The following is a 17181-nucleotide window of genomic DNA, read 5'->3' on the forward strand; positions in this document are numbered from 1 at the left end:
TTCCTAATCGCCGTTAATCCCCATCATCTCGTTCTGGCATCCGCCTCATTCAGGGCACCAGCGAACAATGGTGATGTTCATTACGGATCCATCGGTCAATGAATCACTGCAGCTGCGTTAAGCGCCACCGTATTCCACTTATATAACTGGAATCAGCTCAATCACCAGTGGATCGTGTCAAATCTCACCAGCGCCGCGTCGAGTTCCTGTTCTCAAGATTCACCCAGGACGATATTAAACACTGACACCGAGGTCAACGCTAACTGGTTACTTCCTCTCTTCCACATGCACTGTCAACAACCATGACTTCTATAAAACTGTGCCTCTGACAGTTATTGTCTAAAATGGAGAACTTGACTCTGACTTTGAGTTATGATGAAGGGAGTGGAGTGAAATAGAGCCGTGAAGCTGTTACCGCAACGTGTGTGTGTGTGTGTAGGTCTGTGTGTGTGTGTGTGTGTGTGTGTGTGTGTGTGTGCGTTTGCATGCATGTGTGTGTGCGTGTGCCTGCATGTGTGTGTGTGTGTGTGTGCGTTTGCATGCATGTGTGTGTGCGTGTGCCTGCATGTGTGTGTCCACCCACCGGTGAAGAGGTCTCCGTTGCTGTAGGCCTTGCCGCGTGCCTCCTCATCGTTGGGCACGGCCGACACCTGCTTGGCCGAGGTGCAGCCCATGGCCTCACGCGCTGAAGCCTCTCCTCATGGCACTCTCACCTGGCCTGCAGGGCACAGAGGGAGGCCACAAACACAATAAAACCAACGGCATCGCAGTTCTGGTTTCACATGTATCACTTCTCGTTTGTTGAGCTACTGCACAGCCGACCTCCTCCTCTCCTCTTTTCTCCTGGACCGATCAATGCACAGCGTGATTACAGCAAACCCCATTTATGTTAAGAAAATATATAGATTCTATATTTTTAGATCCACCATAAATCATGTTACTATAAATACCATTGTTTATGTCTTGCATTCGGAGGACCAGTTCCAGTAACAAGCTGCAGGAGAACAGACTAATTGTTAGCTAGTGGTTAACTCTGGGCTGTTTGGTGATGGGCAGGTACTTTGCCACAGCTTTAGTTGAGCTCGTTTGTTCTGTACAATGCAAACCATGCTGAAGACAGCAGTGAAAGTGAACCACAACAATTAAGCCAAAACTATGAGGGAAAAGATATCACAAACTCTGGCAGACAGGAAGTGCCGAGTGGAGCGATCATTCTAAGAAACGCATTAGCATCAATCATTTCAGCCATTGTTAATGTATTGTTAAAATATTGAATAGAGCAGCTTTGAAACAATTCAGTCATTTCGTGTTAAAAAAGATGCGACAGCTTGAAACAAAACAGCCGACTTCTCAAATGATCATTATTATTATTATTCCTATTCAGAATCAGATGGAGTACGCCCGCGTCCCGCTGGCAGGAAGCTGTGAATCACCGTCTGTCAATCACACACGCTGCCAGACACATGACATTATAGAGTGTGTTGGTGGCTCGCACACACGCTGACAGAGTCCATCTGTCACTCACGGGAACGGGCCCAGAGGCAGCGGTCCTCCAGCGCACGATGAGGCGGCGAGGGGGCGAGCGACATGAAAACAGCGAGACGACGGAGGCCGGGGCCGGAGGAAGACGAGCGGCGGCGCGGAACGAGCCCGGCTTCAAACGGCGGCCGCCTCCACCTCCGCCCTCAGAGCGTTTGAAGCCGTCAAGAGGCCGGTGTTTGCTCCAGTGTTTGACTGCCTCTGGACGCACCACAGGGAGCGGGGAGGAGACCTGCGACGCTGCTAATAGAAAGGCCGGGACTCAGACAGGCTGAATGGACGGATGTCCCTCCACCTGAAGTGGCTGTCAGATAATGTCATGTGCCTCACACGCGCTGTAAACAAGATGACATCATCTGTTTACAGCCTCACCAGTTCTTTCCCTGCGAGACTTCACCACAGCTGATAGCACCTCTAACAACTTTTTATTAAAGCCTGACTTATCAGAATCAATTAATCCACCTAATCAACAACTCATCGTTTCCTTGATGTGGTACTTTGTTAGGTGCGCTACGCTGCATACGCTGTGCATGAGGGAATGTGTGGGAATCTCTAATGGCTCTCTAGGTACGCAGCCTTTACCCCAGAGCCGGAGAGGAGCTTATGCATTTCTCTATGGACACACAGGTGAGAGGGAGTGAATCAACGCATGCTTTCACAGAGGCTTTCAGAGTGTGTGTGTGTGTGTGTGTGTGTGTGGTCCAGCGAGCGCCTTATCAGCGCGTCCCAGGCCGGGACACCCCTCACTACAACCACTGCAGAATGACTCAATTATGTCTCAGCAGCTCAAGCAGACGCAGGCAGCTCCAGCTCCAGGCGAGCAGGGAGAGGTGTGCACCCTGCAGGGCACGGGGGGGGTGAACGCCGGAGTCCCTCCGAGCTCTGGGCCGCGGCGTAGAGCCGGGGTGAATATTAGATCAGCGCAGCACAGAGACTGTGAATCGACTCGCCAGCGGTCCTGAAGGCTCCGGCGTGTGGGCAGCATCTGCCTGAAGGGCTTTGATTTCTGCGTATTGAAAACATCAAATTGTGAGTGGGAGCGGCTAAAAATAGCGCCCAGCAGTCCCAGAGCCACCGTTGTGTGCGGGGTTAATGCCGGGCTGTGGATCCGTTAGCCAAGCCGCTATTACTTGGCTTCTACGCGCGAGCTACGGCTACTGGGCACAACACAAAACCAGAGGCATCTATAAATACACAACAGCCAGAACGGGGGGAGTCACGAGGGCCTTTCTGCCATCACAAATCAAACACTTCATATGTTCATACGTGTGTGTATATTCATATTTCATACACACACGTATATGATATGCACATTTTTCTTTGGCGGCATCTTCAAAGATATTCCTGTGGTTCCAGTCGTGCTCAGACAAGCAGCACCGGGGGACTTTCCAAACACGAGGCGGTTGAGATTCGGGTTATTTCAGTGCGTCGCACGCGTCTACCTGCAACACTGGGCTCTGGACTCTGGACCGACCCCCCGGCCCCGCGCTCAGAGACCCGACCCACGGGACAGTCAGCCGAGAGCCTCGCTCCCACCACGTCTCGCCCGCTCCGCCGCACGCTGAGCCTCTGTGATCCACCATGAGGAGGATAAGTGATCCTAATGCCCACTGGCATCAACCACCACCTCAGGATGCGGGCGATGCTCCACATACTTAACATTTAACACGGGCCACGTCGCCAAAGCACAGTAGTAACCCAATTGTCAGATATAAATACCGCCATGATGTCAGCTGGCCGGTCTCGCATCATTTCGAGCTAAACTTACACCAGATTTGGATCAGAGCCTCCCGCCGGCGTTTCCGCCCCGTCAGCGATCTCCAAATCTAAACCATCGCCGCGCGACTTCTGCGCCGAGGCCTGAAAACGAGCACTGGGCGAACGCGGGCCTGTGCGTGCCTGCAAAGCTGGAGGTGGGACGTGACCCGCACCTCGGTTTGAGGCGCATGAGCCTCTCATACAGGCCGGTCTGTGGGAGGAGGGGCCGCGAAGAGGGGTGCACACGCACGCACAAACACAGGCCGCGCAGTGTGCAGCGCCAGCCGCTCTCAAACACGGGCCGCTGCCAGAGGCGGAACGAGCAGCCACAGAGCCTGAAAAACTGGCTGAGCCAAAGTTTGAAACAGGCCGGCGACGGAGAAGTCCTAGAGAGGAGATTTAGGACGGGTGCCACAGGTTCCTGCTTTCTGTTTTATTCTCTACGCTCGTCGCGAGGCCGACGATGGGGCTATGATTCAGCCTCCGAGCAGCGACGGAGCTTTAAAAGGCCGGCAGGGGAAGCGATGACATCACCCGCAGACAAAGCCTGGGGAGAAGTGGTCTCTCAGCGAGGCGCCCGATGGAGAGGAGGCCTCCATCACCTGCACACGCGACTCTGAGACGTCTCCTTTGTCTCCTGGTTCAAAGCCACCTCTCACCGCTCAGCGCCATAATATTTACTCTCCTCCCGTCCCTGTTTGAGCAGTCTATCAGTCTGACGAGCCGGGGAAGAGGTGCCAACAAGCACAGGCTGCTTCATCTCACACCATTCTGTGCTTCCTCCTCCTCCTCCTCACGGGAAGGAGGAGGAGGAGGAGGACACAGGAGCTCCTCTGTCCTCCACCAGCCGCGTGACACACACACACACACACACACACACACACACACACACACACACACACACACACACACACACACACACACACACACACACACACACACACACACACACACACACACACACACACACACACACACACACACACACACACACACACACACACACACACACACACACACACACACACACACACACACACGGCCTCTGCTGGAGGAGAAGCAGGAGCAGAGTCTCTTTCTGACAAGTTGTTACATACATACTTTGGCAAGAGACCTGCATTCTTCACTCAGGCTCGTGGAAAAAAAACAAAACAGCTGAAGTGAAACCGAGAGGACTGCGCGACCGAGCATCTGCCCTGAGCGGCGTCGCGTACGGCGAAAGCAGGAATCCGAAGGCACGCGTGAACCCAGACTGTTTGAGAGCAGGACGGGTTCTCTGGGAGCGGCCGTCAGGGCCCGGTTCCGCTGTCCTCAGGTGACGAAAGCAGGTCAGAGCCTGCGCTGATGAGCGGCGCCTTCACGTTCACGCCATGAATTGAAGCGTGTGTTTGGTCCTCGGGGCCTGTGGTCTGTTTCTACACCGGCTGCAGTTCCTCAAAAGTGAAGCAACGGCCGATTACGAAGCCGTTGGGCAACGTGTCGACCTTCACACGCGTGAGGTTGAGGCCCCGACGGACCGGGCCGCTCCGGCGCCGCGGCCACACGCCGTGTTGACGTTCTCTGGTCCAAATGCGTCTCCGCGGCTCACGCCAGCCCACGACTGGCAAAAATAAGAGCGGCATTAATATTCATTACAAACGGCCGGCGCTGAGGAAAACAAACACCTCGCACGCGCTGCGACGGGAGAACCTGGAGCCGCGTCTCTGCTGCTGAGGACGAGCTGCGCCCAAAACCCGACCCGACCCGAACGGGCCAGCAGTCAGACCGGCAGGCAGGCTCTGAGCACGGGGACCAGAACACAGCAGCCGCGCATGGATTTCAGGTCTCAACCTGCAACGCTCACCGCTTCAGCATCGATCCCTCAGTCAAACTGAGAGACGCACGGGAGCCGGAGGGATCGTGTTGTGCTGGCCCAGTGCTTTCTGCGCCGCATGCAGCCCGGCTCATCCCACCTGACCAGAGGCGGCGCGGCACACTAACGGCAGACAGAGCTGTGGACCAGTCGTGGGAACTCCCTCCCACACAGGAGACATCCTGGTAACCATGGAAACCCTCCACCTCCTCGCGGGGTGACATCACACGTGTCTGATCATGACCTGCAGGGGGGGGGCAGGCGCTCAGCCAACGTGGTGCCGCTGCCGGAGCTGAGGATGATGATGCTGGTGGCGAGGAAGAGGACCGAGAACGTGTCCTCTCCCCCCCGGAGAGAGAGAGGAAGAGTGAGGACGAGCGAGACCGTTGAGTTCCAGTCCGCTAGCCACCGGAACCAAAAGCCATATGTGAGCGTCGACTCGTAAACACACACACACATCACTATAAACAAGAGGAGGGAGGGTGAGTGCCAAAGGCAGATGGAGGCAGAGAGATGAAGACAGACAGATAAATGCAGGGGGGGCGTGCGACATCCACTCAGGATTGCTGGGACTTGATTGCAACCTATATAAGCCTGATAACCCTGGTGTAAGCCGCTGGTGACAGGATGCTGCGCCGTAATACCGGCCACGCCAACCTACTTTCACACCAGGGTGCTGCACTGGCAGACATATACAAACGCAGGGCCGGTTTAACCCCAGCAGCCGGGAAGGCGTGCGGGACGCGCGCGGGACGCTGCGTGACAGCGCCTGCGGACCAGGATTCCGCTAACGAGCTGCAAATGAGCCTGCATATTAAATACCACCGGCCGCTGCGACTTTCCAGATGTTCCCCAGCAGCTCCCACTGACACGCTGAAACACGCAGTCATCACCTGCCTGCCACGCAGCCCGCCGGAAGACCGCAGCTTCTCACGCCGCACCGGGGGCGCCGGCGGCCGCTCGCAGGGCTCGGCGCCGTCCCGCGGCCGGAGCTCGGCAGCTCGGCTCAACAGCTGTGCCCAGCTGCGCCGCGCGGACACACAGGCTGCTTTGTTCCCCACAGGGGGAGGCAGAGGCAGCGCCAACGCGCCCCGTGTGTTTACATAGTTGGATTTCCACAAAGGTTAACGGCCCGTTCAGCCCGGATCCGTCCCCTTCTTCCCCGGGAGGGCTTTCTTTTTTAGTGGGAACGCGAACGGCCTCGCGGCGGCGGCGGCGGAGCGCGGCTCCGCGGCCGCCCAGGATGCGTGGAAAATGTGAAACGCGCCGAGACGACACTGTCCGAGGCGAGCGAGCACGTTCGCACAGCCCCGAAACGGGAAAAGCACACGTCCCTCGTCCCGATCGCCGGTAAAACGACGAGACGGAGGCGCTTGGACGAGCTGCGTGGTTGGGAAATAAAGAAAAAGCCGAGGAGCCGCGGACGGAGAGACCGGGGCTGAACGCGGTGCGCTCGGGAAACAACAACAAAAGAGAGGATAAAGAGAAAAAGAAGCCACCGGCGGAGCGTGGCGTTCACGGGGGGGCGTAAATGACACCTCTGGGACACGTTTAAGAACTAATTCACGCGCTTACTTACTCAGACGAACCGGTTCGGCTCGGTCCACTGGGGGGGATCGCCGGCTCGGTCTTCCGGCTGTGTGTCGGGCGGGATCTGCGCTATGGAGACTGGAGAGGCGAGCGCCTGGAGGACTGAGCCTAAACTGTGGCTTGCGTCATTTCACCAGGATGCCACTATTGCGCGCAGCAATGCAGCCATCTTGCTGAGGAGTGCCCCGCCGACTCACCAATCACCGCCGAACCTGAGCTGCCGTCTTATTTCAGTCCCAGCTATGAAAGTGATCCGCCGCGACCTGTTAGCGCGGCGTTTGAGGCGCAGTGGAAGATCCCCAGGAAAATCTGGCGAGCGCCACTTAGTCCAGTTGTAGAGAAGCACTAAAGTGACGCACACGTACTCAGGTAATGCACTATAATGGGCATTATTGCACATTTTATGTCAGCGTCACAGCGTTTAAAGAGAAATTTAAAGAGATTTCTCCATTTAAGACATTTTATATATTTCTATACAGAATACCTGGACTCCACCTTTAAGAGCCTTATTATTAAAACCCTCATATGTTAATAATTCATATGTTTACCAACCTTTTCCTAATACCTTTACTTGCGTGGAAGCAGCGAACTTCTTCCACCGCTGCTTTCATGTGTCACAAAGAAGAATTTTCCAATTATGTTGACTCACATGATTTTGTGTGGGTGTCTTTATAGAAACCGAAAACTTTTAAACCTAAAAACCCAGCCTTTAGTAACTGGAGCGGTGGTTGCCGCCTTTCAGGATGTAGCTGAATTCTGCGAATAAGCAGCAAAGAACACGCCGATTTTCCCCCCTTTTCCCTCGCGTTTCTGTTTTTATTTCCATGATGTTGATTTATTGGCGTATTCTCGCTACTTCCAGTCAATCAATGGCTACAGCATGATAGACAGATCGCACAGCGCCCCCCTGTGGCGCGTACGGGTAGGTAGTTCATCCTGCAATGCTGCTGAGGGTGTGCCTGCTCCACCCCGTGTGGTCCAGAGGTTGTCGGTCGCTGGCCAGAACCAGAACCTGAGTGAACGTTACTCGATGTTGTTTCAGTCAGCACACCTTGACAAACACATATTCACACTGACGCATGACTTCATGTATTCTTCAGCAAGATTCAGTTCGGCTTCTGTACCATAAAGCCACACATAGAAAAGATCCTGCAGCTTATTTGATGTTATTGATCTCCACAATAATCAATTAACATCAATATGTAAATGTGATTATACCCAAGACCATGAATACAGCAAATGCCTCAACACAAATAATCACCACATTTAAATAAAATCAGTTGGTCAATGGATTTCGCTGATCTAAATTAGTTTTTGGACCATTTGAGTGACAGGAGAAATGAATGAGAAATGCATAGAAAGAACAGCAATGCGAGATGTAGTTTGTGTGGACAGGGAGACGCTGTTACGCTCAGTCTGGTCCAGGCCAATCATTAGCGTGTGAACAGATGAACAGAAACTGTATGAGAAAGTGAGGTAAGGACCCTGGCCTCTGTCCCATCGCCCACCGGCCTAATGGTCCAGATACAGTATGTGGGCTGCCTTGGCACGCGATGCCATTCATAGAGGGCAAGACAGGAAACAGTCACTAAAGGAGACATCGTCCCAGCTTCCTCCGCGTTCATCTGACTGGCGCTGGTGATGTGTGAAGGGCCTCTGGGGCTCTCCTCGTGTGGCCGGACCCAACCACGCTCAAAGGGCACGACACACCCGGCGACTGTCAGAGCTCATCCTTCTCCATCTGCTTGAAAGCCTCCAGGTCCTCCTGCCAATCAGCCAGGAGTTCGTCCACCGACTGGCTGTTCGCGCCCCCCTCCGGCTTCTCCTTCGCCTCTGGGCTCCGGTCGGGCTGAGCGGCGGCGGCCTCGGCCTCCGCGGGTCCGCCCTCTGCTTCCGACGCGCTCATCTTCTCCGCCGGACCTGCGTCTTCACCTGCAGGGCCGACTCCTTCGTGCGATGGCGCAGCCTCCCCAGCAACAGCCTCGTCCAGCTCCACCGTGCTCATCTGCGACTCGCCGGCAGGTTCAGATGAGGTGGGAGTTGTTGCCTCAGTTAAGCAGCCCTCCTCTGCTTCTTGCACATCTACACCTGAAAAGGAAGCAGGGGTGTGAGACGGAACAAGTACACAAAGATACACACACACGCGCACGCACACACACGCACAAAGCCCTTTTCCTCCTCCTCAGTCAGTAATCTATACAACATGCCTCCTGGCTTCCATTCTCAGTCAAAAATAGAACCAGTTTCATCAAGAGGCTGTCAGCTACAACAGTATGATGCTGATGGTGAGTCATGTTTCCGCCACAGGATAAAGCCTTTCTCACATAGCTCTACAACCAAACTGAAAGTCAACTGAGAAGAAGTCTGGCACTGTACTGTGAATTTACACAGATTTGCTCAGAAAAGCTACATTCATGCAAAGTAGTTTATATAAATGTAGTCGTGGAGAGGAACAAGTCCATGTTTCTCCATTATGCTGCTGTGCGTTATTAGCATTTGCTATTAGTTTTGTTACCATGCAATTTTGACATATGCGAGATGTTTAAGTTTTGAAGACGCGGGATCAAACGTTAGCGCTCTGTCGAGCCGTGCTATGTGAGGCTGGCTGCTGTGAGGGTGGAAAAAAGACAGAGCTGTCATGCCCTAAGCTCCGAGGGGGAAAATAACAAATGACAATACTGTGACTGCAATAGCTTTTCTACTGAAGGCGGAGTGAGCCAGAAAGGAATGGAGTGATATGAGCATTACTGCGAGGACGACAGACCGATAAAAGGCAGAGAAAGGATAAAAATGTGAGCAACAGAGAAAGGAGAGAATACTTACTGCCCTCAATCAGGCTGCCCGGAAGTGGTTTACCTTTAAATATGGTTGCTGCTCATCCAAAGGGAAGAGAGGTGATGGAAAAAAAAACAGAAAGCAAAAATAAAAGAAGAGTAAAGATGCTGTCACAGTCTACAAAGGGACATAGAGGACTTGGCAAGTTGGGAAAAAAAGAGGAAGAGGATGAGAATGCTCTATATTTAAGGGTGTAAATGTTCACAATGTGCCAGTGGAACCACGGCTGGTGGGTGGCTCCGGAATGAGTCACCATCTCAGAGGCTTCAAATGATGCCCCACTCCCTGCACCTCATGTTTATTTTATGGCCGTGGACACTTAATGAGGCCGTGGAGGGATACGGGCTCAGCCATCAATCAAGACACAGCGCAGCAGCGAGAAGCAAAGCAGGGCGCAAGAGTTGAACGCCGCACCTCTGTCCCTGGCTTTGTCGCTCAGCAGCACCTCCACCTCCCTGTACTCCTTCAGCGCCTCCAGCAGGATCTTGCCCTCCTTGTGGAAGAGGAAGAGGACGGGCAGGGTGACGTCGTCTGTGCTGCGGCCGTCCCCGGCCATCTGAAAGAGGGGGGCTGTGTCACTGCTGCTGCCTTCGTTGTCGTCTGGAGGAGGAAGGGAAAAAAAACAAGAGGAAGACATTAATTATTGTAATTATTAATAATCTGACACAATTCATCATTTGATGTTTGCCCTCCCCCCTCCCTTAATATAATCTGCTTATCAAAGCTTAATCTCATCACAGAGTTATTATCATTCGTCTTGTGTCATTAGCTGCTCGCGCTCACCGATGACTATGCCTCCGATGGCGCCGGCTTTCTGGATGTTTCGAGCCTTCTCTGCAAACATGCACTGTCCCCTCTGGAGCAGAGCGATGTGGCCCCGGACGTACTCCGCATTGGTGATCTCAGAGCAGCCGCTGTAGGGTTCAGCCACAGTCACGAAGCCCCGTACCTAAACACGAGTCGAAAGGGACACGGGAGGAAAAGAACACCTCTTCACGCCTTGATCTTTTCTAGACGTTACTCAGAGAAGCATGCAGGCATTAAATAAACATTACCCTACTAGCTCGCTATTAAAAGTCTGAGTAATGTTCAGTCAAACATGTGTGAATAAAAGAGCTGAGTGTCTAGAGAATTCACAACAAGTAGGTCAAGGATCCAGATGATCAGGTCAGCACAACTCAGAAATATGATAAACATTTGAGATGCCAGTGTTGCTTTCGTTTTAGGGAATCTAAAATAACTTCCCACATGAAAACACATCTGACGTAGACAATCTTTGCTTTGTGCTTCATCTAAAAGAGCAGCTCAAGACATTGTTTACGTTATCTTTTCAGTCTTTTTGAATTAACACAAATATTCAACAAGTGGATGCGCTCTCAGGGGAACAGTGAGAAACGCTAACAGAACAAGTGCCCACTTGAAACTTGGCGGCGTGTTCAGGCTACAAACCTACTCACCCCTGTGGAACTTTTGGACAAGTCTGTGCCAAACTGCGCCGGGCCGGCGGTCAGAACCACCCTGCCGAAGAACGGGTGCGAGACGATCTGGATGGCTCTGGGCGGCAGCTGCTCTTTCTGCTGCTGGCTGGACAGCTCCATCATCTCCTGCATGAAACGCACGCCGTCCTCCGCTGCCACTGCGCTGACGGCCTAAACCGGCGTGGGAGGGGAGAGGAAAGGGGGAAACAATCATCACTCGAGCATCTACAGAACTAAGGGGACGTGCCACCGCTAAGCTAGACTAGCATTTCAAGGCTCTGATGCTGCACGTGTTGATCCGGACCTGTGTAGCATGCTGGACCAGCTGCACCCTGCCGTCTTTCAAGTGAATGAGACTGACTCCCATCCTCCTCAGCAGCTCCAAATGTTCAGGGTTGTTCGCCATGAAGTCTTGAGCCCTCAGCGGTGGACGGCCTATACCAGGCTCCCTGAAAGCAGTGACAACACCGTGAGGAAAGGTTGAGACAACTGAAGCAACACCCGGTGACGCCTGTTTGTGTACACACCTGTACGGCAGAGGACGGGGGCAGCTCTTGTCCACGGCGCTACGGATCGGTTCTCGCAGGTTGTTGGGAAAAGCAGGGTCGGTGAACAGGAGGCGGGTGTTGGGGCACGTCCAGTCAAAATCATCCAGCTCCACCTCCGGCTGAACTATCACCGTTCGGTTCGAGGGGACAGACGAGGACTGGGGAGCCATGGAAAGGGACAGCGGCAGCAGGTGGGCCTCAGTGGTGAAGACGTAGTCCTCAATGTCAAATAGCAGGTCGTCCGCTTCAGCGAACAGCAGGAACAAGTACTTGAACATCTCCGCAAGGAAGAACGAGTCCATTCTGACCAAACAGAACAGGAATTTATGTTTATATGACAGTACTGCATTCACATTTTCAATAATATAATTCATGGTGTGCAGATCTTATGGAGAAGTCTGTTTTATTTCGGATAATTCTCTGTGTTCTTATATTCTCACCGGTCCTCGTGGCTTCCAGTGCGCACGTCCTTCATTGCAGCAAAGCCGCAGGGAACGCGAGCAAAGCGGTTGAGGTTGTCGAGAATGGTCCGACCTGCCTCCAGGTAGTACGCGTCTCCTGTGGCCTAAGAGGAAAGGAGGTGATCATAACAGAGGACAGTCCAGCAGCTATGACAAAAGCAGTGAGACAATCTACTCAAACAGAAGATAGGACACCAGAAGGCGAATGACAAACTAGTATGATGGTGATTAAAAAACACTAATCTATTGATGAATACAGAAATGCAGGTGATGTTTAAATTGGGCAACTTGAACCCAAGAATTTTAGCAACATTTAATATGAACCAGTACGTTGCCAGGCATTTCCGTCTGCACTGTAACACCGAAAGAGGACGTCTGCATTATGTCAAGCTTTGCTGATAAATTACCTTATAAAGGAAATAGGTGCTCTCTGCAAACTCAGGCCTCAGGGGATGTTGGGCCCAGTGTACCCTGAAATCAGTAGTGAAGGCCTGGGGACAGACAGAGAAGGACGAGGAGGTCAGCACACGCCATCAAGCATCCACATTAGAACAGGCCGAGCAAACGTAGGCTGCAGCTGTTTCACATAAAACACAAGCTTATTAATTTCCAAACAGCTCGAGTTGTCAACACAAGCCACACTGATTTATCAAGCCTGTTTGAGTGACGACAGAGAGATTGATTACCTCAGGCAGGAAGTTGTGCTTCTTGGTAACTTGGTACAGCATCTCATGAGTCTCTATAGCAGGACGGATGTCTCCCTTCAACACCTGAGACACATGCAGGAGGGAGACCTTACTGAAACAGCACTAGACTCCACAGAGACAGTAAACGCACCACTCCACAAGCTGTAATCGGACCTGCAGTCCAGGGAAGAAGGCCAGGAGAGAGTCCATCCAGGTGCGAGCAGGGAGCAGGGGCTTGTGGATGTGGACGTCCAGCAGCAGAGGAGGCTGACTGATGTACTTCATTATAGATGCATAGTGCTGAATGGGGCAGAAAGCAAAGGGGTTGTGGACATAACAGTCTTGTTGTGCTTTATGAGATAAGTGTTAGTCAAAACAGTAAGTGAGCATAAGATCTGAAAAAGGAGATGACTCATGTCAGACCTATGAAAACTATATTTGCATAAAGTCTGTTACTGTAGAGTGCAGGCAAATGACTCTAGTGTGTGTGTGTGTGTGTGTGTGTGTGTGTGTGTGGGTGCTCACAATATTGAACCGCTGTAAGAACTGGTCATCTCCCAGGAGCACATAGGCCTTTAACAGGTATTCGTAGTAAGAGTCAATTCCCGCTCCAACTCCACTGTCTGAGAACATGAAATCAATCACACTCCACTTGATAACACAGAAGAAATCCCATGACAGGGATCCATTAGACTTCCTGTCTCACTCAGGAAAGGCTGAAGTACTCTAGCTCATTTTCACTTTTCTATGTCCTTGTCTCCTTGCTGCCTTCTACTCTAGCTCCCTTTCTTTGTCCTCCACACTCTCACCTCTTCGAACCCACTCTCCAGAATGAATGTTGATTGTGGTCCCCACCAGGTTGCTGTTCCTCTGTCTCTTTTCCCACAGAAAGTCCATGGCTCTCCGGGCGTGAGCCTAAATGTGAGAAGAAGGAAGCATTATTGATTCAAATAGGTTGAGAATCAATCTACATTAGGTGCCATTAGTATATAAATGTATAGTTTAGAGACTGACTCAGTGCTTGTTCAACATGTAAAAAGACACGTCATGGGTGTAAATAATAAAATCAACCACAGCAGAAGCTTCAGAAGCTGCCATTGTTTTTGCTGTCTCACTGATTTATTGTTACTTAAACATAAGCCACCACAGCAAAATATGTTTGACACATACAAAAATAGAATGTACACGCATAAACATGCTTAGGACCACAAAAGCAAATAACCATAAAGAGCAAATTTGAAATCTAGGCTCCAGTGTTCATACGTTTTATATGCTGCTTTGGAAGCTGGTGATCTGCTTTCCCCTTTTTTCCAAATAATAAATATGCTCCATCTAATACTGATCGCAAACACACGAATAACACTGTGTATCCAGGATTAGAAAAAAAGAGAGGCAGGTTGTGGTTGTTCAGAGCTGTTGTGTTCGTTTATAAACTAGCTAAATATCCCTGACAGTTTTTTTCCATTTTCCATGTGTTCAACATCTACTAAATTAAGCTATGAAATACAATGTGCGTAAATTAGGTGATACCTCAAACACAGGATCGCCAGTGAAGCGACTTAAGGCAGCAAATTCCAAGATGATGGTTCCAGCGCACGCTGTACACGTTTCAGTTTCTGTTCCCGTTCGCGTCTCAGGACCCCTGACGCCGTGTTTCAAGTTCACCTGACAGGCAAGAAAAATAAGACATCAGAAAATATGTTCTGTAGTGGTATTTGTCATGTGTGAGACTGTGCATGAAAACTAGTCAGCTATAAAAATGTCTGCGTCTACAAGCTGCGACAGCTGTGAGGAGGGCAGTGAAGCAGAAAATGGAAATATGTAGTCTTGATCGGAGAGGCTGCTGTGAGCAGATGTAGATGTCAGTTTGTCAAAGTCTAATGTTTCTTTTTATCCTGCATACGCATTAAAACACTGTAATAAACACAAAGGTAAGTTTCCCTTCATAGCAAGTTGGAGTAAAAAAAAAAAGACCCTGACATGTCTGTCTGTCTGTCTGTCTGTCTTACCCTGGGGTAAGGCAGGCCACTGCTGGTGTTAAAAGCCGGCAGCAGACGGAGACCCAGGTCTTTAGCCATATGGAGGAGTTCATCCTGGTACCACTGCATGTGTTGACCTTCATCTCTCAGCATCACAGCCATGGAGTGTCCTCCTAACAGACCTCTGAGCAACACACACAGACACAGAACAAAGGAGAATAACGTATGACTCTGTCCACTGACTTATTGAGTTCCCTGCCTGTTTGCAACTTAGCTGTCCCATTTGCTGCTTGTCCATATGAAATGCTTGTAAGTAATAATCATGGTGCATTGACAATCCAATCTTACCCAAGAACACGGATGTTGGTTTCAAACACTGACACAACAATATCGTTGTCCAGTCTCACATCTGAGAGCACTCTCCTCACAGCAGCCTCAAACTCTGTCGTCTTATTCAGCAGCTGGCAACGACAAATAGCACATGACTATAAAAACAGGATCATTTTACAGTCTAAGTGGAAAAACTGAACGTAATTATGAAAAAGTGACCTAAAAACAAAGAACTATACTCACCACCAAAGTATCCAGAGTATCTATGAGAGTCAAAGAGAACCTAAAAGAAAGAAGCAATAATGATTAACCACCGGTGACGCTGCACTTCAAGGAGAATATGTACAAAATATTATGGGTGTACCGACATCGTGTTTGACTTCTAAATTGGACCTCAATGAACTATAGAAGTGTCATACTCACTTTCCTAGTGCGTCGTCTACGTCGCCTCGACTGGGTTCAAGTCCTCGTACTCTTCCTCTGCACGTCAAAGGCATAAGCTCGTCTGCTGGGTACGCATGGTCCTGGGAAGCACAACAAATGAACAAATTCAACTCCAGCACAAATGATTCATTTTCTTTGGTGGCCAGATCAGCCAGAGTACAACCCTGTCACCCCCTGTATATTTGTGACAAATGTAAAAACAGACCATCTTGCATTGAAGACCTTACCATGTAATTCTTATACGCATGGTCAAACATCTCAACCACTTGGTTCCTTGGGTAAAGAGACACACAGATGTTATACACACACACACACCAGTTTTCCATGCTCTGAAAATGCTGCGGGTATATCTCAACTCACTTCAATTTGCGCTTCTCCTCCCTTGACATTGAATGTCCATGGCTGCATAGTGCTCCGAGCAGCATCAGTGAGAACAGTACGTTTGGCATTGCAGTAGGTGGACAAGTTGGCAGCAGCTACAGTTTGGCTCTCAGTCAGTGAGTAAACAAGTGCTTCCTCATTCCCACAGTCTCAGCTAAACCACTCAAAATAAAACAACATCTAAGTACTCACCCACGTCTTCCCTTAAACTATGGAGATCATCATAAAGCACTTTGACTACTATGTGTTGGCCACTTATACTTCATTACTTCACTACTTCTATCCCAAACACCATTTATAAGGCACATCAAATGTGCGAGTACCTAGTGCCTAACCCTTTCATTAAAAGGCTTCAGGAATGTTATTGCACGTAACCACAAGGATCTGGCTGTAGGCAGAGATATCTGACATATGCTGTAGCAGCAACAACGTCGGTCCAGGATCTGAGTAGTACGTGTCACACCTGTTTACTTTGCCGAGCAGTCACACCGGACCTATAGCAAACAAGGCATCCAACAACTTCAGCCCAACACAACCCAAATCCGAGGACTCCAAGGACCTAGATGTTCCATTTGTGACGTTTTAAACTACAGGCTTAGAACCTCAGTAGTTAAGAAAAGTCTAGTTTTTAGTCCGTGACCAAAACACAATCATATTTGAGACCATCTGTAAACCAAATAAATCAACGTCGGTTCCTATTTGGGCGCTCCTCTCCTCAAATCGTGTACCTGTTTTACACAATGTACAGCCAGTCACACGCTGCTCCTGTTCATACCCGCTCCTGTTATCACACTGACGCGTCAAAACCTTTTTAGATAGAAGTTAATAATTTCCTCTTCCTGACAGGTCTCCGTTCTCAGCTGCTTACACCAGTCAGGGTTTAATTAGCCAGTTAGCAACTTGTGCTAACTAGCCGACCTGGTGGAGACGTGGGAATCGAAAAGACAATTCAGATCGAGGAAAAACTCTGTCCATTGTTGAGCAACAGTCCTGACCGTGAAATATTTTCTGATCTTCGAGGTAAAAAAACATATAATTGTGCCGTATGCTCCTGTTTTTCCAAAGCTAGTCTGCCCCGGATACCGTAACGTCAACAACATCCGCTTCCTGAAAATACCGAAAGGCTGTGATCCCCGAGTGTGCTTCTCAGGCAGACATTTCACACAACAGAGAAACAAACCGCGTCGGCCTCTGCTGGATTTGCAGAATGAACATTACTCTGGATGATAGGCGTACTATTATGATTGTATATTATAAATCCCAGGACAAGCACTTGTTTACGTTACTGTATTACTTCGAT

At 50.5% G+C, this 17181-nt stretch overlaps 2 protein-coding genes across 7 annotated transcripts in view; both read right to left on the reverse strand.

Moving 5' to 3' along the window:
* Window positions 1-7428, reverse strand: part of zgc:92140 (uncharacterized protein LOC447854 homolog) — a 15672-nt gene extending 8244 nt beyond the window's left edge. Inside the window, exons 1-2 of one of the 3 annotated variants that reach the window (XM_029145800.3) lie at window positions 7292-7428; window positions 584-718 (exon numbers count right to left, since the gene is read on the reverse strand). In XM_029145800.3, the coding sequence (XP_029001633.1) occupies window positions 584-674 (91 nt within the window). In that variant the 5' untranslated portion in view covers window positions 675-718; window positions 7292-7428. Of the gene's footprint in view, window positions 1-583; window positions 719-6724; window positions 6931-7291 lie in introns of those variants that run through there. The other 2 variants (XM_029145799.3, XM_055508285.1) reach the window with 2 other exon arrangements.
* Window positions 7429-7812: 384 nt separating this feature from the next.
* edem3 (ER degradation enhancer, mannosidase alpha-like 3) lies at window positions 7813-17000 on the reverse strand. 4 transcript variants are annotated; one of them, XM_029145789.3, is made up of 20 exons: window positions 15861-16998; window positions 15728-15773; window positions 15480-15580; window positions 15300-15339; window positions 15075-15187; window positions 14757-14910; window positions 14278-14412; window positions 13557-13662; window positions 13273-13370; window positions 12922-13047; window positions 12748-12831; window positions 12469-12552; window positions 12041-12165; window positions 11580-11903; window positions 11357-11501; window positions 11032-11223; window positions 10358-10523; window positions 9989-10174; window positions 9563-9610; window positions 7813-8827 (listed from the first exon to the last, which is right to left on the reverse strand). In XM_029145789.3, exons 1-20 carry the CDS (start codon window positions 15947-15949, stop codon window positions 8460-8462), a joined length of 2730 nt encoding a protein of 909 aa, XP_029001622.1. In that variant the 5' UTR covers window positions 15950-16998; the 3' UTR covers window positions 7813-8459. The 4 variants fall into 4 exon arrangements, with proteins under 4 accessions (XP_029001622.1, XP_029001620.1, XP_029001623.1 ...); XM_029145787.3 differs by having other exon boundaries at window positions 11357-11903; window positions 15861-17000; XM_029145790.3 differs by lacking the exon at window positions 9563-9610 and having other exon boundaries at window positions 15861-16997.
* Between the last annotated feature and the right edge of the window lie 181 nt (window positions 17001-17181).

This window comes from Betta splendens, chromosome 4 (assembly GCF_900634795.4).
Source record: "Betta splendens chromosome 4, fBetSpl5.4, whole genome shotgun sequence".
NCBI classification, from domain to species: domain Eukaryota; kingdom Metazoa; phylum Chordata; class Actinopteri; order Anabantiformes; family Osphronemidae; genus Betta; species Betta splendens.

Coding starts and splice junctions, on each gene's coding strand:
- edem3 (XM_029145787.3), bottom strand. CDS start 15,949: ATGCCAAACGTACTGTTCTCACTGATGCTGCTCGGAGCACTATGCAGC. Junction 10,524..11,031: donor TGTCCAAAAGTTCCACAGGG/GTGAGTAGGTTT, acceptor ACTCGTGTTTAG/GTACGGGGCTTCGTGACTGT. Junction 10,175..10,357: donor CATCGGAGGCATAGTCATCG/GTGAGCGCGAGC, acceptor TTCCTCCTCCAG/ACGACAACGAAGGCAGCAGC.